Below are 21880 nucleotides of genomic sequence, written 5' to 3'. Positions count from 1 at the left end.
ACCGTCTACATGCGTGATCGACTTTATTCCCGGGCCTATGATTGGATTAGCTTCAGCCCGTATATCCAGATCTTTGAGAAATTTGATTTACTAAATGGCTTAAACGTGTTGATATCGTTTGTGCATAACTTGGGAAGCGTTGAAAGTGTCATTTAAACATTAGCTTGTAAAATATTCATTTATATTTTATCACAGACTGTGTCATTTCTTTAGGAGAGGTCTTTACTTTGAAAGATTTTACCGGATGATGTAGTTAGTGAGTGAGAGGCTAGCTTGATAACGGTGGATGCTGTAGCCCGTTTGGCTGTCGGAGCCGCTCTCCTCCTGTACTCAGGAGAACGATAACTACTGTACTGCATAGGTAAACTAACCCTGAATCATATTTAGAGAAGCCTTTAAAAGGCCTCGGTTCACTGGTGTGTTTGTTTTACATACAACCTTTAGCCGCTCGGGAACGACTGGATGCTGTTGCAGTGGAAATCTGTTGACGATGATTTTTCACTCATGAGCGGCTGTCACGTAACTCTGTAGACTGTTGTGATAAGATAAGAGAAAAGGAACAGGCTGTTTAAAAATTACTTCCTGCCACCTTTGTTTGATTGCCGTGAGGAGGTAAAGCCAGAAGGCATGGTGCTGTGATACTCCCGGGGCAGCGGACACACGGACTGGTAAGCAACCTGTTCATCTCCGCAGGATTATCCGTCCAAACGGACGCTAGCTGCCGAGCGTGCTAGCCGCGACTCTGTCGCTCCCTGGCTAACTGCTGCTCTATAGCTCGACAGATTTCAGTGTGCAGTGATTGTTCACAAGTCATTTCATACTGTATTATTATAGGCAGTTAATTGTGTTGCCATTACAAATCAGTGCTACATCTCCAATATAACCCAGCATTTAGGCCAGGCTCATCGGGAAAACGGCCAAATATTGAATGCTAAATGTTAACATTAACCAAATGGACAGAAGTGTCTTTATTATAGTGTGTGGTAGTAGAAATCTGTGTGGAATATTATTGGATTATATTTATTATTTTCAGACGGATAGTAGGTGATTATAGAGCAGCAGAAGACAGTAATGATCTAACGCGGGCCTGTGTCAGCCTGGCCTGGAGCGTCTACAACTAATAATATCCTGAGAATAAAGTCTTTGTGACAGGCTGCGCATATGTGCTTTACCATGTTGCACTTCAAAGTTTCCTGATTGTCACAGGCAGCACACAGCATGGTGATGATTAGTGGGCCGGGATGATGGGGACAACAGGCATCCTTTAAATTATTGAAAACCTTCTTGGTGCATTAGATGGTTTGTGTGGAAAAGGCCTCCAATCTTCATCTAATTCAGCCTTAAGTTGTCACACTTGTTAATGGAGTTGGGAAGCCCAAATCCACACAGGGTTCGTGAGAAGACCAGACTCATACAGCAGAAATAAAACAGCATCCAGTGTGATATTTGTTTTAGTGCCAGCTTGTGTCCCATGACCATAATTCCCGTCTCATGGGCTCGTCTGTCTCTGCGGGTTCCAGTTAGCCTGGTTGCTTGGCTGTACGGTACGTCTGATTCCCCAGCCATCTGATGCTGGAACGGTTTCTATTGCCATGCTGTGAAACACTTTGAACCAGCAAGTTTCTTTCAAATGTGGAAAATACGGTAATGCTTTGTTTCCTGGTCTCTGACATGATGTGCTGGACTACAATGGGCATAATAGGCAATCTCTTCATTTTTAAACATTTGTTATTTTAGAACCTAAATCATAAAGCAAATGAACGGTGGCAAACTATTAACATTATTTATAATTGTATAATATTACTGGTTTAATTTAAACATTAAATATGCTAAGTCTTTTTCATCTATAGTCATCTATATGTACCAGTCTGGAAGGCCTACAAAGCCATTTCTGCGCTTTGGGGTTCCAGCGAACCGCAGTGAGAGCCACTATCCACAAATAAAGAAAACCTGGAACAGTGCTGAATCTTCCAAGGAATGGCTGGCCCATCAGGCACGATCTGATATCGTCGTGTTGGTGTTGTTCCCAGATCATCATGAAAATGTTGTTCCAGGATCAACAAGTGACCAATGTTGTGACGTCATACTTTTGCGACTTCGGGAAAAACCGCCGTAAAACAAAAAACTGTACTTAAGCTGCGAGAAACCGCCTCTGTCCGCCGATCAACGGACCCTGACCCTTTAATAAATGCTGAGCAGAATTGATATTGTCCTTGCAACATTGGAATTTCATAAATGCACGAATGGCTTGGCGCGCAAAAGAATAACGTCACAACAATGTGATTGGTCACTTGCAATGTTGAACCTGGAACATTTTCATGATGATCTGGGAACAACACCGATACGACGATATCAGATCATCCGGCCCATCAGAGTTACACTAATAGCATATCAACGACTCAACACAAAAGAACAACATGTAAACTGCTTCCTCACTTACCCTAGTTGAGGTTCATGATTCATCAATAAGACAGAGAGCAAACGTTGCATCTGTGGGAGATCTACAGTGGCAGTGATCATTTCGCTCATTCCCAAGACATTTGGGAAAATGTTCTGTGGACTGATGAGACAAACTTTTTACAGGGCTTGCGTTAGTGAAGCTAACACAGCATTTCAGAAAAAGATCATGGTAGCAACAGTCAAACATGGTGGTGCTAGTGTGACGGTCAGGGGCTACTTTGCTACTTCAGGACCTGGCTGAATTCTGACCACGACCAGAACCTGAGGGAGAATGTCCATCCATCAGTGTCAGGAAGCCCAAACACACCTGGGCTGTGCAGCAACAGCAAGGCCACCTCTGATGGGACTTGAATTCAATTGCAATGCTTTGGCATGACCTCAAACAGGGTGTTCATGCTGGTTTGAGGCACAGTTCCTCCACAGTGAAGTGAAAAACACATTGATAGTTATTACAAATGCTTGATTTCAGTTCCTGCTGCCAAGGGTGGCACAGAGTTATTAGCTTTAGTGGGCAATTATTTGTCACACAGGGCAGGTAGGTGTAGATAGAGTTTGTCCGTTAACAACAGATATCCTAATCTAACAAACTGTATTTTGTACTTGAACAGTATAACAGTAACATTTGTTTGATGATCTGTAGCAAGTCAATGTGACGAATATGCAAAAAAATGAGAAAGGAGGCAAATATAACTATGTACAAATAGACTATTGGTGGTAAATGTTTGATACTCTTATTACTGACATCTTCTCTCACCACAGTGATGGATAATGCTCATACTAAGACGGTGGAGGAGGTTTTGGGGTTCTTTGGTGTAAATGAATCTACAGGTCTGAGCTGTGAGCAGCTGAAGAAGAACAGAGAGAGATGGGGACCCAATGGTAAATATGGAAATCATTACTGGCCTTTTGTTTGGTGTTTCATAGTCTGCTGGTACCATGTAGACTTTAGAGAGCCGTATTGTTTCCCTTACATGTCCGACTTTGTGATCTTACAGGTACAGATATAATATTAATTATATTTTTACCATTAATAAATGTTGTGCTCATAAATATACATCAATTATTGTGTAATGATCTCTTCAACAACTTAATGTATTCTCATAAACTTAGAAATAATACATTAAAAACACATAGGAGCAGGTGCTGGTTTGGAAGCAACACTGTTGCCAAGTCACCTTCAATGCAGTGGCCAAGATAGACGTTGTTCTGCCGAATCATCACGACGAGCCGCATCCATAGCACGCCTTATAAGTCACACCAAATCACAACAACTGCTGCATCAAGTCATTTGACCAATTTTACCAATTCTGTCTCCCTTAGGCAGCATCATTAGAAGACATAGCATACATTTACACTGCTATGCAGATGACACCCAGCTCTATCTGTCCATGAAGCCAGATAACACACACCAATGAGTTAAACTGCAGGAATGTCTTAAAGACATAAAGACCTAGATGGCCGCTAACTTTCTGCTTCTTAATTCAGATCAAACTGAAGTAGAAAGAGAGCAGATTTCTCCTGTGTCGGGTCCCTGTTAAATCCAGAATTCAAAATCCTGCTTATCACATACAAGGTCTAAAATAATCAGGTCCCACCGTAGCTTAAAAACCTCATAAAAACCTTTCTCTCAGATGGCTGATTTACTTGTTCAATTCAATTCAATTTTAGGTGACAGGTGAAGAGGCCATGCTACTAGCAAGTTGGCTACGAGCTAAGCTAAGCTAGGGACTGAGTACTGTGAATATAATTAGCTGGTGATTCAACAGAGAGTGTGCTTTATTATTTTGGTGCTGGAAGTGTCTGAAGATTGCACTGTGAAATAAGATGTAACACATAAGTGTTTAATTATTGGCCACACAAAACACAACTGTCTGTTGTAACAGGAAGTAAAAATCTAAAGCAGAGAGAGACATGTGACCCAAAGGCTTGGAAATGATTCAGCAACAGCAGCTGATTGTAAGCTAGCATTTTGCCAGTTAATGTTAGGGTTCAGTATCCTGACGTCACAAAAACAGTTTGATTACGTTCTCACATCACATGAGAATGTCCAACAGGCCACCTTAAAGAAAGTCTCACTAACGCGGGGTTAAAGCAGGGGTAGTTGGCTCAGCTCTCAGTGTCGTACATGTGGTCATCAGACAGCGCAGGGTCCTGTTAGTACAGGCAGCTAGCGTCTCCAGCACAGCTGAGTCACTGAAGCTCTCTTAGCTTTGCCATGTAAGTGAATGTTTGCAAAAGCACCCCTGCAAACATCAGGGACACGCACCATCATGCACTGAAGTAACGTGGATGTGTTTCTGGATGTTGTGGTCATTCTCCATTTGAACTGTGAAGCAGTTTTATCTGACACTAGCTCTGTGTACTCTACAGACGAGCAGAGCCACACCGTCTCCTTTTCTCCTCCCATCATTCATCAATCAAAAAAACAGGTTTCACGCTCAGTCTTTCTTCATGTAGAGTGCACACGTTGGTTTTCACGGAGGCATCTCCTGATTTATTCCTATCGACTTGGTTTTTCGTAACTTGGCTGAATCTCATGAATTCTGCAGGCAGTCACTGTAGCTGTGTCCTTTGTGTTGTGTACAGCAGATGACCCATTTGCTTCATTTTGTTGTCTTTCTTATTCCCTTTGCAAATGACCGACCTCTTTTTTTACTTGTTTGCTTCCAGAGTTACCAGCTGAAGAGGGTGAGTTATCTCCTTCTGCAGTATTTTTCTTTCTGACACCAGGTTTTTCACTCTGTCAGTGCCTCTCAGTCTCAGTCTGCCTCTTCCTCCTCTGCACTGGTCCATGCAGGGAAGTCCCTGTGGGAGCTGGTGGTGGAGCAGTTTGAGGATCTCCTGGTTCGAATCCTGCTGCTGGCTGCATGTATCTCATTCGTAAGGAAACCACAAAGTTCATCATAACCAGTTCCACAGTTAAAGTGCTCATGAATCTTGTTTGTGTGAATAACACAGCATATATCAGGTTAATCATGCTGGTATGCAGAGGCACACTGGCTTTGGTCTGAAGTTATTTTGGGTTTTTGAGTCACAATTTTGCTTTTCCTTCATTCATATAATCTGTTATACACGCAGAGTGTAAATGAAGTGTGTGTAGGCCCTCACCTGTCTGTGGCTTCTCTGTCCACCAGACCCTGGCATGGTTTGAAGAAGGTGAAGGGACGATCACAGCCTTTGTCGAACCTTTCGTCATACTCCTCATCCTCATTGCAAATGCTATCGTGGGTGTATGGCAGGTAAAGCCCGTGTGTGTGTGCACAGCTGATTGTCTCATCAGTATAAGGTCATGTTGGCAACAGTATGACTGAATCTCTAAATGTTGGGATCATATAGCAGACTGCTGTGTAGGTGTTGTGGCAGCTGATGATGTTTTCATTTCTGCCATTTAAGAGAATGTGGCTGCTTACAGTTTGTATATGTGCGTATCTGGGCTGCATGGCCCTGAGTCGCACACTTTAACACTAGGAAACCACCTCCTTCCTCACCAGTTTGGGTTATGTTACTGTGTTACTTCACACACTTAAGGTTACTGCCATTAAAAGGTGACTGTATGACGAGCCTGAGAAAAGCTACTCACTTGAATCTTTCCAAAAATAAACGATGTGTAGCCTGCTGCGCACTGACCTCATTTACTCCACCACATAACCAGCTAAAAACGTGTTCGTGTCACTTCGAGTGATGCTTTTTCCAAACTGTAAATGCCACGCTCTGTGAGAGCTGGTGCACTCGCTAACGTCTGCAGTGGATTATTGCTTATTTGGAAAATGAACTAAAAACTATAAAACGAAGATGTTATTTGTTCCAAAGCAGTTACACTGTTGCTGTCCACGAGTCGATAGTTCAGGCGCCTTTGCTTTCAGCTGCTCCCCGAGTGGTCTCGCAGCAGATGGATCTGCATGTTTGCTTTGGCACTGATGTGACACCACATGCTCTTCCTGATGTAACCGTCCCCGCTTATCCAGGACTGGGACCAGCAGCAGCAGTTTGTCACCCTGTAAAGCCCTGCTTAGGTCATAATTAGTTGAACTTAATTTGGCTTTTTGGCTTCAATTAATGGATCGAATTAATAATTGATTTGTAGTTAAGACACCGTGCTAATGGTAACACCAGGGCAGTATACTTGTACAGGTTGGATTACTTTCTTCCTGTTCCTGGACGCAGTGTAAAGTACTGCATCATGGTTAAAGCATCTTCCATGTATTACATTTGTATGTGTGTTTGTAACAGAGACATCTGAGCTGAGCGCTCTTTCAGGAGTTTATTAGCACAATTAAAGGTTTGTTGATTAATCCTTTCATAAAAGGTTGGTGGTTCCTGTCACTGATACCTGGGACTTTGAACGGTTTCATTTTCTGCTGTGTTTGTAGGTCAACAGGAAATAACCAACAGAGAACCAAAGACCTAATCACGTTTTGGCTTTCTGTTTCCTGGATTAGGCCTCTGTGTGTGTGTGTGATCTCCTGTCATGTTTGATGCCCACATACCAACATACATGAGCTATGTTGAAAACTGACGTGCCACTGTGTCCTGCAGGAGCGTAATGCAGAGAACGCCATTGAAGCTCTGAAGGAGTACGAGCCAGAGATGGGCAAAGTGTACCGACAGGACAAGAAGAGCGTCCAGAGAGTCAGAGCCCGAGACATTGTTCCTGGAGATATTGTGGAAGTGGCAGGTAAACGAAATCATGAGATTCAAAGATGCATCTGTCAAGATTGTGTCAGGTTCTGCTGTGTGGATGGCAAATTCATCTTATATGAGCCAAATGCAGGATGCAGGAGACAGACATAAGCTTTTAATGCTCATAATACAGAAAATAGAAAAGTCTGAAAACCAAAATCCCCGGAGGAACAGCAGCGAGGATTCAGACAACACACGAGACCACGAGAACTCCAACCTCACCATAAAGAATAATAAAAAACTTAATAAGGAAACCGTAAAGAAGAGACTCCTCTAAACACAGGGGACCAAACTAAAACAGCCCTACAAAGAGTACACAGAGTATTTACTACAGCAAAGACAACCAAGAACAGACACGGTCAAAGAGGAATCAAGGATTCACAAAGACTCTTAGCTCTGGGTCTGAGCCGCCGTTCTGTGGTCCACTGATCCTGGGTCCGGCTGCCTGCAGCAGTGCACGTGACCGCTCCTCTGTTCCTGTGGGAACGTCACACGTTATGTTCAGCACTTCCTGTGAGCCAAAATGAGTGCATGCTAATAATGTTAGCTCCCATTAAATAGCACCTGAGAGCTTTCTGCTCACCTTCACGAGTCGGTGCATCGTGCTCACTGTCGTGTATCTGAGCCTATAAAGACATGTTAGAGAGCACTGGCTACCAAGCATCATACTGCAGCCTCAAAGCTTTACTGCAGCTACATCAGAATGGATCTTTAGGACTGGGGAGGTGAAAGCATGATTGAAGAGGGAGCCCTGTTGGCAGGCTTACACACTTTTTATAAAGTGGTTTCCTTCTGTTTGTCTCAGGTTTCATATTGTTAAAGCTGAAGTGGCCCAGACTGTGTATGTGTTTGCAGTGCAGTCGAGTGCAGCACTGCAGCGAGGGTGGAAGGACGTCTGTGTTTGAGCTCAGCGCATTTCCACTGCATGATTGTTTTGACATTGTTGAAATAACATTGCAGGATCTTTATTTAAACATTCTGGCCAACGTCTCCAAAGACATGGCTGCCACCTCTGCCCTGTCCTTTAGCTGCTATCGTCATGGAAACCCTTCATGGAAAATATGTGATTGGAATGAACGTCGAAGACAAAAGGCTTCAAATAATGTGACGCAGAGAACAGCAAAGGCTGTGGTTTGATGACACGTTCACTCTCTGCTCTCACACGACATCTGTGAACCGTGTTGGCTCTAGAGCAGGGCGATATGGCCAAAAATATTTATCACGATATATATTTGAAAATTTGCGATAACGATATAACCGACGATATAATTGATGCGAGACAAAATACAACTCCACAACATTACTAGCGCAAAAAGACAACCTTCCATTTATTTTCACTTAAACAAGAAGCTGGTTTTTATGTACATTAAAGCTTCATAAAAATGTAACAGTGCAAATGCAAATTCCTTGCTGAAAGTTTAACCCAAAGGCATTTCCAGTAGAAATGGGCTGACATATCCTGAGCATAACCATGTATAATATCCACTGAAGTTAAAAAGAGGTGCTTTGCAACATTAAACTGCAGTGTGCAGTATGCATTTTTCGGACCATAAGGTGCACGGGATTATAAGGCACATTAAGCGAAACAAAGCAGTCAGATAAATCAAACTTTATTAAACTCATTCTTCTTGCTTCCTCCACTTCTGTACCATTGATTCATTAATGTTGAATTCTCTGGCAGCTGCTCTATTCCCATGTTGTTGCAGTATAATAGTGACTAACCTCGTATTGTGGATGGATTATCTCAGTTGTTCTCCTGACTGACGTTTGGTCCGTTTACAGCAGGGGTGTCAAACTCAAATACACAGTGGGCCAAAATTCAAAACTAGAACAAAGTCGCGGGCTAACGTTAATATTTATTGAAATATATTTATTCCTCCAGATATAAGAATGAATCTTTTCTTATGGACTCAAACACGTTTTGCTGAAAAACTGAATATGGAACAAGCAAAGCTTAATACTAAACAATATATATATTAGCTGTATAATACCAGTAGGCCAGCTCTAATAGTAATTTGGTATGGCTTCGCGGGCCAAATGTAATTAGGCTGCGGGCTAAATTTGGCCCACGGGCCAGAGTTTGACACCTATGGTTTACAGCATCCGTTTTGCTGTCTTTTTACAGTTTTTTACAGACGCTAGGACACATTTCTCAATACTTAGGTCACGTTTGCAAAACTCCTCACACAGTGAGCACAACAGAAGTCTATGTGGGCTAAACTGAGGACCAGTTATCATTGTTTTGGCACAAAATGCATTCAATGACTACATCTCTCAAATTTCATGAATTATCTTCTCACTCAGACACAACAACTGCCAATAATCTTTGTACGTACAGGACACTTTGCATGTGCTTACATACTGTTTTCAAAACTGTTAAACTCATGGCCAAAACAATAACACAATGCAAAACTTGAAAAGAGCAAAACTCAACAGCAATATTTTATTGAAACATATTTTAAATCTAAAAATGCAGTTTAACCAGCCACAGCTGATTCTCATTGTAGATGAACATCTACACAGGTGTTACTCCTTCAATTTTTCAACTCCTTCAATTCTGGCAGCCAGACGATTCTTTCCTAGGTGTGTTGCCCTAGATGACATAAGATGTGATGTGGATGAGAACCTGTGGCCAAATGGAGAAGACCGAGTAGATTAGCATTACTACTGTATGTGTATCAGTGGATGGTGTGTATACAAATTCTTGTATTTTGGGATTACTTAGTGCAAAAAAATAAAAATACATAAACAAATATTAACGAATTCTGCATGATGTCTGATTCATTCCAGTAACATATATTGAAATTATAAACAGAGATGTGTCCTTGTTTTACACAAGAAAACACTGTGTAACATGTTGTTAGTGTTTTTTAGGTCATTGTTTTGTGGGTGACAAAGTGTGTTTGTCGGCTGTCAACCTTTGCTAGTGTTCTGGAAGAATGAGTTTATTTGAGACCTGAATGAAGTGTTTTGGTAGTTGTAGTGCATTTTGAATGTGAAATGAACTGCTTTGCCAAGCTGAAGGTCAGTTAGGAGGATTGTGTGAAGAGTTTTGCAAAAGTGACCTAAGTATTGGGAAATGTGTCCTAGCGTCTGTAAAAAACTGTAAGTTTTGCATTGTGTTATTGTTTTGGCCATGAGTTTAACAGTTTTGAAAACAGTATGTAAGCACATGCAAAGTGTCCTGTACGTACAAAGATTATTGGCAGTTGTTGTGTCTGAGTGAGAAGATGATTCATGAAATTTGAGAGATGTAGTCATTGAATGCATTTTGTGCCAAAACAATGATAACTGATCCTCAGTTTAGCCCACATAGACTTCTGTTGTGCTCACTGTGTGAGGAGTTTTGCAAAAGTGACCTAAGTATTGGGAAATGTGTCCTAGCGTCTGTAAAAAACTGTAACTGTATCCTCTGCCCCGCTGCAGCCTGTGCAGAGGCAAAGCAACGTGGACACAGAGGACCGCCGTGCCTGCTACAGGTTTAGCCATGATACTAGGTTGCACACACACGCACACGCACACACAGGCACACGCACAGAGAACTGTAGTTTGACCCAGTAAGAAAACTGTTGAATCCTCCAGATACTCACTGATATTTCAGGCTGCTCAGAGAGAAGAAACAGGGTTGTGTGTGTGTGTGTGTGTGCGTGCGTGCGTGCGTGCGTGTGTGTGTGTGTGTGCGTGCGTGCGTGCGTGTGCGTGCACTGGGTGATCTAGTGTCTCTTTGACTGTAGTAAACGTATTAGCCTCCCAGAGCATGGGAACTGAGTTTACTGGAAAGGACCCAGCTGTGCTCTGGGATTTGTGTGGCTACTTTTGTTCTTCTTACTGAACTGTGTGACGCTGCTGTCGACTCATCTCCAAACATAATGACTAACATTAGACGATTCAGCACGCTGAATAACCGCATGTTCTCTGTACTCTGTTCCTTTGTTTCATCTCTAGTTGGAGATAAGGTGCCGGCTGACATCAGGCTGACATCCATCCGTTCCACCACACTCAGGGTGGACCAGTCCATTCTGACCGGGGAGTCTGTCTCAGTGCTCAAACACAACGACCCTGTACCCGATCCCAGAGCTGTCAACCAGGACAAGAAGAACATGCTGTTCTCTGTGAGGCTCTCATAGGCCACACCCACATTTGTCCTCTTGGTTTTTGATTCGCTTTGACATGCTGTATAATTCAGATATAATCAACACAGAGGATGTGCAGCGGCCCTGACCACCGACTGTGGAACCATCATTCAAGGGATAATGTTGTTGAACTACAACATTATCCCAACATGGGCGATCGTGGCTCAAGAGTTGGGAGTTCGCCTTGTAATCGGAAGGTTGCCGGTTCGAGCCCCGGCTCAGACAGTCTCGGTCGTTGTGTCCTTGGGCAAGACACTTCACCCGTTGCCTGCTGGTGGTGGTCAGAGGGCCCGGTGGCGCCAGTGTCCGGCAGCCTCGCCTCTGTCAGTGCGCCCCAGGGTGGCTGTGGCTACAATGTAGCTGCCATCACCAGTGTGTGAATGTGTGTGTGAATGTGTGGATGACTGGATATGTAAAGTGCTTTGGGGTCCTTAGGGACTAGTAAAAGCGCTATATAAATACAGGCCATTTACCATTTTACCATTTACAACATATTCCTTTGTCTCCATCCACATACTGTTCTGACAGCAACACTACCACAAATACCCACTTCAGTGCCAAACGTGGATTAATCCGCCGCTAAAACTAGTCCCTCCAGTTTGGACCAACGTGGTGTAAAATGAGGCTCATAGATTTGTTAGTTAACTCATTAATTTTATGGAGGCAGCTGTCATTGAGGAAGCATTCATATGAAGTGATTTACTCCGTGGACTTTGCTTTTAGATAAGAGTTGCTGGTGTTGGTAATCTAATTAGTTTACTACCCTTGTACATGTCAGCCAGCATGATCCTATTGGTAGTTGCTTCAGTTTTATGGTGTCGGGGCACTACATCGCTCCAAGACTTGCATACGTGGTGATGCTAGCAATCATAGCAGTCTGAAACGACTTCATCCAGGCCCAAGTGTGCCAGGCGTAACCATGCCTGCTCACCACGTTCAATACGTCACAAAGCGGGAGGCTTTCTTAACACCCACAGCCAAACTGGAGGGATAAAATGAAAGAACTGACTGTTTGCAGAGAAACGTCTAACATCCACCTGTTTCTTCATTTTACTGGTTTATTTATTTCTGTACTAAGAAGATAAAATGGCATGAGACAGTGCTTTGAATCTAAAACCTGCAGTATGCACACACTTAGTAGTGTGTGTTGGGCTCAGGTGAAGGACGAATCTATGAGTGTGTGTGTGTGTGTGTGTGTGTGTGTGTGTGTGTGTGTGTGTGTGTGTGTGTGCCTCAAAGGCTGCTGAGTCACCAGGCAGTCTCTGTGGTCAAAGAACAGCAGCCACTGATGTTTTATTCAGCAGCATGAGTGTGAGCTCTGCTGCTCTGTGTACTGACAGCCTGAACTTTTGCTCAGGGTACCAATATTGCAGCTGGCCGAGCCATCGGAGTCGTAGTGGCAACAGGGGTGCAGACAGAGATTGGGAAAATCCGCGATGAGATGGCCTCCACTGACCCCGAGAGGACCCCACTGCAACAAAAACTGGACCAGTTTGGAGAGCAGCTGTCCAAGGCGAGGATCGAGCCGTCCGCCTGTGATGTTTAGTCTTTATTAACAACAGGAGTCCAAGTAACTCTGTTTTGGTGCACCCTGCAGGTCATCAGTGTGATCTGCGTGGCTGTGTGGGCCATCAATGTGGGACACTTTAATGACCCGGTCCATGGAGGCAGCTGGCTGAGAGGGGCTGTGTATTATTTCAAGATTGCTGTGGCCCTGGCTGTGGCTGCCATACCAGAAGGTCAGGCCTGTTACATCGCAGTTAATTGTCACACGCTGATCTCTCTCAGATCTCATTTTGGGGGTGTTAAATTGCTTGGATGGCCAGATCTGTGCTGACAGACTGACCAGCCATCTCTGTTTAAGCAAGGCACGCAGCACCAGCTCAGTGGTCTCAGACAGGAAACTGTAAACGTCTCGCTAGGATACGAAGGTGAACAGAGTTCCTTCCTCTGCTTGTTCCCTTCCAGGCCTTCCAGCAGTCATTACCACCTGCCTTGCCCTGGGAACCAGGAGAATGGCTCGGAAGAATGCCATAGTCCGCAGCTTACCGTCAGTGGAGACGCTGGGTTGCACCTCTGTGATCTGCTCAGACAAAACAGGAACACTAACCACCAACCAGATGTCAGTCTGCAGGGTAAGACGTGAGAGGGACCCAGTACCTAAACTGCTGTACGCCTCTGCCTGCTGTAGCGTGCACGTTCTTACTTTTTACAAATTAACAGCTCGTAATTTTGCACTAACACTCGATGTGTCTCAGACTGCTTTGTCTCTAAACACCGTCTTCATGTTGCTCCTGGATGCAAGCTGCTGGCCTCGGTCCTGCAGACTTCTCCGGTTGTTTCCATGTTGGGTTAGTTGGAGTCTAGTTTGCACTCCAGTCTCATGCGTGTGATATGTGAGGGACCACGACAAAGGTCGAGCAGTCCAGTTGAGTGACTGACGTGAGACCCAGCAGGTGTCTGTTACTGACCTCTGCTTTTTAATGCTTTCACTCTGATGATATAATCCGTTATGTCCATCAGATCAGTGCTGCTGTAGCACAGCAAGGCCTCGACAGATTTTAGCAGCAGGAGAAAAACGTGGAGCATTCGTCACAGATGAGGTCAAATAACATGTTCTAACCTGGACTAATGAGCTCCTGTAATGTGTGTCTGTGTGTGCCTGCATGTGTGTAGATGTTTGTAGTAGACAGTGTGTCAGGGGAGCGCTGCAGCCTGAGCGAGTTCACAGTGACTGGATCTACGTATGCCCCTGAAGGGGACGTGTGAGTGTCTTTAGCCTTTACTACTTAACTGTGACGATTCAGTGTTCAAGCTCACACTTTGAAATCTCTTCTTTTCGCTGTGGTTTAAAAACATTCCTGTCTGTGTTCCTCGTCGTTCAGTTACAAGGATGGTTCAGCGGTGAAGTGCAGTCGGTATGAAGGCCTGGTGGAGATGGCCACCATCTGTGCGCTGTGTAATGACTCATCGCTCGACTACAATGAGGTAAGAAATGCAAACAGACCGTCACGGATGACCGTACATGGTTCTGGCCCGAGTGGGACTGGAACGAGACTTGTTTCACACGTGCTGCTCTAAACTGGCCGGTAAACAAGGCAGAAACAGCGTCCTGTCTCTGTGTGTGTAATCCAGGCCAAGGGAGCGTATGAGAAGGTCGGGGAGGCGACAGAGACTGCCCTCTGCTGTCTGGTGGAGAAAATGAACGCGTTTGAGACTGACCTGAGAGGCCTGAGCCCTGCTGAGCGAGCCACCGCCTGCTGCTCTGTAAGTGCACGGCTGAAGGCTGACGTGGAAACAGAAAGTCTGCCCCAGCTTTAAGCAGGACTGGGGTCTGTTTCCGTGCTCTGCTTCTGTCTTACACATCATTACCCAGTAAGCAAACTGGGAATCGTGTAATGTGAAGGTGGTCTGCTGAAGAACGCCACAAACAGCAAAGAAAAACCTGTAGAGACCTGAAAGAAAAGAGCAGCATCGCTGTGCTGATGACGGTGAGGCGGAGTCTTACTAAACATGTGCTCGTGTTTGTTTTCAGGTGATTAAGCAGCTTATGAAGAAAGAGCTGACTTTAGAGTTTTCCAGAGACAGGAAGTCCATGTCTGTGTTCTGTTCATCCAACAAACTCACCAGATCTGCTGCAGGAGCCAAGATGTTTGTTAAGGTCGGTGCACACGCTGGTTCTCCACTTTTATGGAGGAACAGCCGACACTGAGCGCTCTGATCCTTCTGCTCAGGGAGCTCCGGAGAGCGTCCTGGAACGCTGCAGCTACGTCAGAGTCAGCGGCTCTGCTCGCGTGCCTCTGAGCCCGGTGGTTCGAGAGCAGCTCCTGTCCGTCGTACGGGAGTGGGCGACGGGCCGAGACACGCTGCGATGTCTCGCCATGGCGACGAGGGACGCGCCTCCTGACATCCACCGCCTCAACCTGGAGAACTCAGCGGCCTTTGCTAACTACGAGGTGAGAGCTGGGCCTTGTTAGGTCACACGCGTGGTCAGGTCGACTGAGCGATGAAAGGGAGTATCACGCTGTAGACACGTAAAGGTTTCTGTCGTCTGTTCTTCCCAGTCGGACCTGACTTTTGTGGGCTGTGTGGGGATGTTGGATCCCCCGAGAAAAGAAGTGCTTAACGCGGTGCGAATGTGTCGGCAGGCTGGAATACGAGTCATCATGATCACAGGTACTCACTCGCACCTCCAGATAGCAGCTCTTCTTCTCTCCTATGTGTAAATACAGGCAGCACTGTTACCGTGGATCAGTGGAAATGTCGACTGTTGAGGACGCACATCAGGTGGACCTGATACGGCCGTGGCCTTAAATGGAGTCACTGAGCCTATGGCGGTTTGATGTTGAAAGCAACCACAGTTTCTATCAGCTGTTTGTCACGTGACCCTGACTCCGCCCACTCCGTGTCTTTGGGCAGCACAGCATTATTGGCAGGCCTGACACAGTGACCACAGCGTGCCAGCCTCAGCTCAGCTGTTACAGTTAGAAGGACACATTAGAGGCTTTATTTTTCAGATTTGTTGATTGCAAATAAACCGATCTGACCACTCGTGTGCTCAGAGCGCACGGCAAAACTGTGCAAACAGATAGTTTATTGTTACTGTGCCTGATCTGTGAGCTGCGCTTCAGCATTCTTCACAAAGCCCGATGGCCTGATGGGGTCCTGACTCCATCCATGTCAAAGAGGTCTGACTGACAGTCCTACCTCCTCTGCCTGTCGTGTTCAGTCAGCTGCTTTTGTTGCAAGTTGAAGGATGTCAGGAGCATCTCCATGATGCTGCTGACAACAATTGAGCATCCTGAGTTTCTTTAGACACTCACTGTTCCAACCTGTGTCGCTGGTGCTGAGACGAGGAGACGACGGGTGAACAGCTGACGGCGTGATCTATGCCAGAAACAAACCTGGGTTTGACTAAACAGCCATCTCAGCCAGTGAGAACACATAAGTAGCATTTATCTAACCAGTGCCACTGCTGGTACGCACATTCATTGCATGGTCCCAGGACGACATGCATTCATTAATCTGAAACAAGGCTTTCGTGGCAGGTGAGGAAACTGCTGGAGAAGAAGTAACGTCTCATGGACTGAGTGAGATTTGATTTGATTTCCCCAGAAGGGTGTGCTGGTGTCCTAGGCCTGATAACGATGCTGTGATACACGTCTGAGGCTCCTGAAAGTTTACAGCCTCCTCTGGTGTAATTAGACGTAGATGCTTCAAACTGGCCTTTGACGGCCGAGGTAAGCTGTGATCTGCGCTACACTGGACCGACTAATAAATAAATCCCAGCCAGAGCGCCTGAAGTGACTCAGGCGACTTCCTGTTAATAATCCCCACCCAAGTAAAGTCTGTGTGTAGGAAACCAACACAAGAACGAGCTAAACGGAACTTGACTCTGACGACTCGCCGCTCTTCTTCTTCTGCAGGAGACAACAAAGGAACAGCGCTGTCCATCTGCAGGCGAGTGGGCATCATCACAGAGCAGGAGGAAGAGCAGGAGGGCGCGGGGGTCATCGGGGGCCTAACGGGGCGGGAGTTTGACGAGCTGCCCCCACACCTGCAGCGTCAGGCCTGTCAGACGGCCCGTTGCTTCGCCCGGGTGGAACCGGCCCACAAGAGTCGGATAGTGGAGTACCTGCAGAGCCTGAACGACATAACGGCCATGGTGAGAGAGCGAGCGTGTGCTCATCGCCTGCTCAGGCTGTCTGCTGCTGTCACCTAATGGTTCTGGACGGTTTAGACAGGTGACGGGGTGAACGACGCGCCGGCGCTGAAGAAGGCAGAGATCGGCATCGCCATGGGCAGCGGCACAGCGGTGGCCAAGTCTGCCTCCGAGATGATCCTAGCTGACGATAACTTCTCCACTATCGTAGCTGCCGTGGAGGAGGGCAGAGCCATCTACAACAACATGAAGCAGTTCATCCGATACCTGATATCCTCCAACATAGGAGAGGTGGTCTGGTGAGTAGGAAGAAGCGGCGTTACCACCTGTGTTTGTGGTAAACCAGACGCCTCCTCTCTGATCCCTGCTCTCCGTCTGTCCGCAGTATTTTCCTAACAGCAGCACTGGGCATGCCTGAAGCGCTGATCCCCGTCCAGCTGCTGTGGGTCAACCTGGTCACTGATGGATTCCCAGCAACCGCTCTGGGCTTCAACCCTCCGGACCTGGACATCATGTCTCGTCCTCCTCGCTCCCCGAAGGAGCCGCTCATCTCCAGCTGGTTGTTCTGCCGCTACCTCATCATCGGATGTGAGTGGCTCACCTCCTGCCATGTTGGGAGCATCGTCCCTTTCATGTTTGAACCAGGATTAAGCTAAATTACATGCACAGCACAGGATTTCTGTATTCTGCGTGTTTAACTGCTTTGAAAGTGCACCGCAGTGACTTGTGTTTGTCCACAGGTTATGTAGGAGCTGCCACAGTGGGAGCTGCTGCCTGGTGGTTCATGGCAGCCCACGATGGACCCAAACTGACCTTCTATCAGCTGGTAAGCATCTTACATCTTCCCAAATATTGAAGAGCACCTTATTTCTAACATAAGCACAACTGCAAACCTGAAGAGACAGTTTTTTGTGGGGCGATCGTGGCTCAAGAGTGGGCAGTTCGTCTTGTAACCGGAAGGTTGCTGGTTCGAGCCCCGGCTCAGACAGTCTCGGTCGTTGTGTCCTTGGGCAAGACACTTTACCCTACCGCCTACTGGTGGTGGTCAGAGGGGCCGATGGCGCGATATGACAGCCTGGCTTCTGTCAGTCTGCCCCAGGGCAGCTGTGGCTACATGTAGCTGCCTCCACCAGTGTGTGAATGTGAGAGCGAATGAATAGTGGCTTTGTGAAGTGCTGTATAAATGCAATCCATCATTATTATTTGTTCGTCTGCCTTACAGTATCATGTTGTTGTCTCGATGCACGCTCAGTCATCCAGGTAACTCACTCTCCAAAGGTTGATCCTGTTCATCTGGACGTAGCGTTTCGTCATCATCAGGTGACGTCTTCAGTCTCAGCTGACTGCAGGTTTGTGCTTGTTCATCAATGCTCATGAGAATTTGCATAATTGTGATGAAGGAGCTGAGCTCCCAGCCCATTGTTCCTTCAGGGCTGGTTTCAGTCATTATGCAGATGTACTGCTTATAAGGTTGAGACCTGCAGTCAGCTGAGACTGAAGACGTCACCTGATGATGACGAAACGCTACGTCCAGATGAACAGGATCAACCTGCTGTTGTTGTTGCTGTATGAATAAAACTGAACTGGCAGTCTGTTTGTTGATGCTTCAAAGGTCAAAGGTTACCACATGAGCTCTACGCACATCAGACAAACTGTGATACAGCGTAAATGTCCTCATGAAGCACTCTGACTGCCTCGTTTCTGTGCGTTCACACACCAGTGAAGCAGAGAGTAACCTGGGGTTCAGCATCTGGCCCATTTGGCACACAGACTGGAGGGGTCCAACCATCAGCGTCACTATGCAGAGCGCCTGCTCCACCTCGTGAGCCGTACGCCCCCTGCAGGGTGTAGTAATGCTGTTTTGGCTTTTTCCCACTACAGTCCCACTATCTGCAGTGCAGCGAAGGCCACGCTGAGTTTGCTGGAGTGCAGTGTTCGGTCTTTGAGTCTCCTTATCCTATGACTATGGCTCTGTCTGTGCTGGTCACCATAGAGATGTGCAACGCCTTGAACAGGTAAGAAAAGACAGTCAGGTGAGAGGTGACGATGGCAGAGGAAAGTAATTCGCTTTTTTTGGGCTGTCCAGTCTGTCCGAGAACCAGTCCCTGCTAAAGATGCCCCCGTGGTCCAACCCCTGGTTGGTGGGGGCCATCTGCCTGTCCATGGCCCTGCACTTCCTCATTTTATATGTGGACCCCCTGCCGGTAAGCACCAGAGACAGTCCTGGACGTTCAGTCCTTTTCTATGACCGCAGAGCTGAACCGCCGATGCTTCTGTCTCCAGGTGATATTTCAGATACGCCCACTGTCCTGGACGCAGTGGGTGGTGGTTTTGAAGCTGTCCCTTCCTGTCATCTTGATGGATGAGGCCCTCAAGTTACTGGCCCGCAACTACATCGAGCCAGGAAGCCACATCCAGGTCAGAACAAGTGACGTCAGCAGGTTGTCTCACCATAACACTTTTCTTTTCTAACACTTCTCTGTTGAAATCCACGTCTCCCAAAGACTTTAGAAGAGGAAGAGGAGCAGCAGAGGGCGAGGGCCAACGTGGGGTCGGTTGGTGCTGCGGTGATGAGGCTCCATCAGTCGCTTGAGGGCGTGTCCTGGTCCTTCGTACTGATCTCTGCACCGTTGGTGATCTGGATCTTCAGTCTGGACTCTGACATCACCAACATCTTCTGGGAGTGACAGGGATGTGGGTGGGCTGCCGGGGACGCACAAACACGGTGAAAGAAGGGGAAAGGGGTGTGGAAGGTGTAAGGGTGGGGCGTGGGGAAACGAGGCACGAGCAAAGGTGATGGATGCGACGAAGGAAACATGTAACCCTGAGACAATCAGAGAAAGAGTGTGTGTGACAGCCTCACCGATAAAGGTGCTGTGTGTCTGCTTTGAGTTCACACTTCCTCCCACGTTCCTGCTGTGTCGCCACGTCACACCCACAGACACGTCACAGCTCACCGCCGGTTTCTTTACAATCTTCCAAACAGTGCTGTTGGTTTGTGTGAACTTGGATCTGATTTATTCTTTCATGTAATTTGAAATAGAGAGAAATGTTAGTGTTTGAGGTTTGGTGCATGTGTGTAGCTTACAGTGTGTGTTGGTGTTTTCCATATTTCTCCTGACATTCCCGGCTCCCTGCTGTGTGGATGCTACCGTGCTTCACACAGCACTTTTATGAGGAAACGAGTGGATTAGAATCACACGCAGGCTCTCCATCCACACTGTTGTTCACGTAGTAATAATGTGTGCTCCACGATAAGGCCGCCTGCCTCTGGAACAGCAGAGTCCGCCAGCCGGCTGCTTTCATAGTCTGCACTGTTGTTTGGACGTCCTCACGGGAAACTAATCCGAGCCGTGAGGACGGCTAGCGTTTCAAATGCATGTGAGTGCACGTCACACACTTCTGGCTTTGAGTTTTAAAGTTGATCCTGCAGAAGCGTGCCGTCTCCCTGCAGCCGGGAGTGAAAGTGGGACAACCCTGATGAGGATGCACATATTTATCAGAGGCTAACCCTTCTAGCATATACGACCTTGATTCTGATGGCCGACTGTCCTCTGTTGTCTTTTCTGTGTATCGATGCTGACACTGCTGACTGTCTTGAAGTTGACGTGGCGTTCGTTGGCTCTTCTCAGACAGGCTGAGGGCAGAATAAGTTCTTCAGTTAACAAATACTGGTGTTCAGTACGGCTGTGCTGCCAGTCGGCCTCTACCTGACGCGCTTTCCCTGCTTTGTGTGTGATTGATTTGGTTCTGGATGTCAGGGATTCAAAGTCAGCACGTCATGTGTTTCTTTCAGGTCGGTCCTCTCTCCTCCACAGAAGCCGTGTCTGTGTTGGTGAACATCACACGGAGCGTTTCAGTTTGATGTAAACACAGATTTGAACGAGGGTCTGCCTTTTTGTCCAGCGATGCCATGAAGTCTTGAACTTAGCTGTCATTATGTAACACATGCAGCCTTCATTAGGAGGAATATCATTACTGAACGGACAGGAAGAGTTAGAAAGTAGCCCTAATGTTCTGACATCAAGTCATTTTGTAGAGAAATAAATCATTAAGATTCGCACTAAGAGCTGATTTAAGGGGTTTTGTATTTGTGTTATTCATGGTATAACTGATTTTCTCAGAAGTGTGAAGCTGTTGGAGGTTTTGTTGTTTGGCACAGAATCTTTTTTTTCTCATTTCAATTTATAGTTTTTCTCACAATAGACTAAAAACTGGTTTAAAATAAAGAGTGAGACTGTAATGAGCAGCTTTTCTGCAGATGCCACCCCATCTCTTTAAAACAACGACATTGCATCAACTGCATTTACTCTGTACTTTGTTATTATCGCTGTTTCCTCTGCTGCCCCCGTCCTCCACGGAGAAGAAGTGAAGGGAACACACCTGAAATAAAGGTTGGATTAGAAAAAGCTCACAGTGTCTTTCAGGTCATTGCATCTCAAATTACTGTCAGCCTTCTGCTTGACCATCACTAAAATGTTAGGGTAAAGTGTTTGTGTGTGTGTTTGTGTGTGTGCACGTTTAGATAGAGCTGGACTAAAAACACACAGAAGCACTGATAGCAGCACATGAAGAAGCTTTAAGCACACTGACAGAATCTAGAGTTCAGCAGGGTGTAAGATGCAGGCAGGTCATTCATGGCACGCCATAACCACATAGTTTCATAATTCAATTCAATTTTATTTATATAGCGCCAAATCACAACAACAGTCGCCTCAAGGCGCCTCATAGATACAGAGAAAAACCCAACAATCATATGACCCCCTATGAGCAAGCACTTTGGCGACAGTGGGAAGGAAAAACTCCTTTTTAACAGGAAGAAACCTCCAGCAGAACCAGGCTCAGGGAGGGGCGGGGCCATCTGCTGCGACTGTTTGGGGTGAGAGAAGGAAGACAGGATAAAGACATGCTGTGGAAGAGAGACAGAGGTTAATAACAGATATGA

General features: G+C 46.3%; 1 protein-coding gene across 2 annotated transcripts; it reads left to right on the top strand.

Moving 5' to 3' along the window:
* The first annotated feature begins 50 nt into the window (after positions 1-50).
* Positions 51-21345, top strand: si:dkey-28b4.8 (sarcoplasmic/endoplasmic reticulum calcium ATPase 2). 2 transcript variants are annotated; one of them, XM_014407285.3, is made up of 24 exons: positions 51-361; positions 3220-3339; positions 5131-5148; positions 5258-5340; positions 5595-5699; positions 6997-7135; positions 11086-11252; positions 12631-12786; positions 12871-13012; positions 13242-13408; positions 13950-14038; positions 14159-14261; positions 14409-14540; positions 14809-14934; positions 15008-15229; positions 15338-15449; positions 16700-16938; positions 17014-17234; positions 17321-17523; positions 17676-17761; positions 18817-18950; positions 19022-19139; positions 19219-19353; positions 19440-21345. In XM_014407285.3, the coding sequence occupies exons 2-24, from the start codon at positions 3222-3224 to the stop codon at positions 19620-19622; spliced, it is 3198 nt and encodes a 1065-aa protein (XP_014262771.1). In that variant the 5' UTR covers positions 51-361; positions 3220-3221; the 3' UTR covers positions 19623-21345. The 2 variants fall into 2 exon arrangements, with proteins under 2 accessions (XP_014262771.1, XP_014262770.1); XM_014407284.3 differs by having other exon boundaries at positions 51-668.
* The last annotated feature ends 535 nt before the right edge of the window (positions 21346-21880 follow it).

The sequence above is a fragment of the Maylandia zebra genome, linkage group LG6, assembly GCF_041146795.1.
Source record: "Maylandia zebra isolate NMK-2024a linkage group LG6, Mzebra_GT3a, whole genome shotgun sequence".
In the NCBI taxonomy this organism is placed as follows: domain Eukaryota; kingdom Metazoa; phylum Chordata; class Actinopteri; order Cichliformes; family Cichlidae; genus Maylandia; species Maylandia zebra.
Note: the sequence above shows the minus strand (reverse complement) of the source record. Positions and strands in the feature narration are given on the sequence as shown.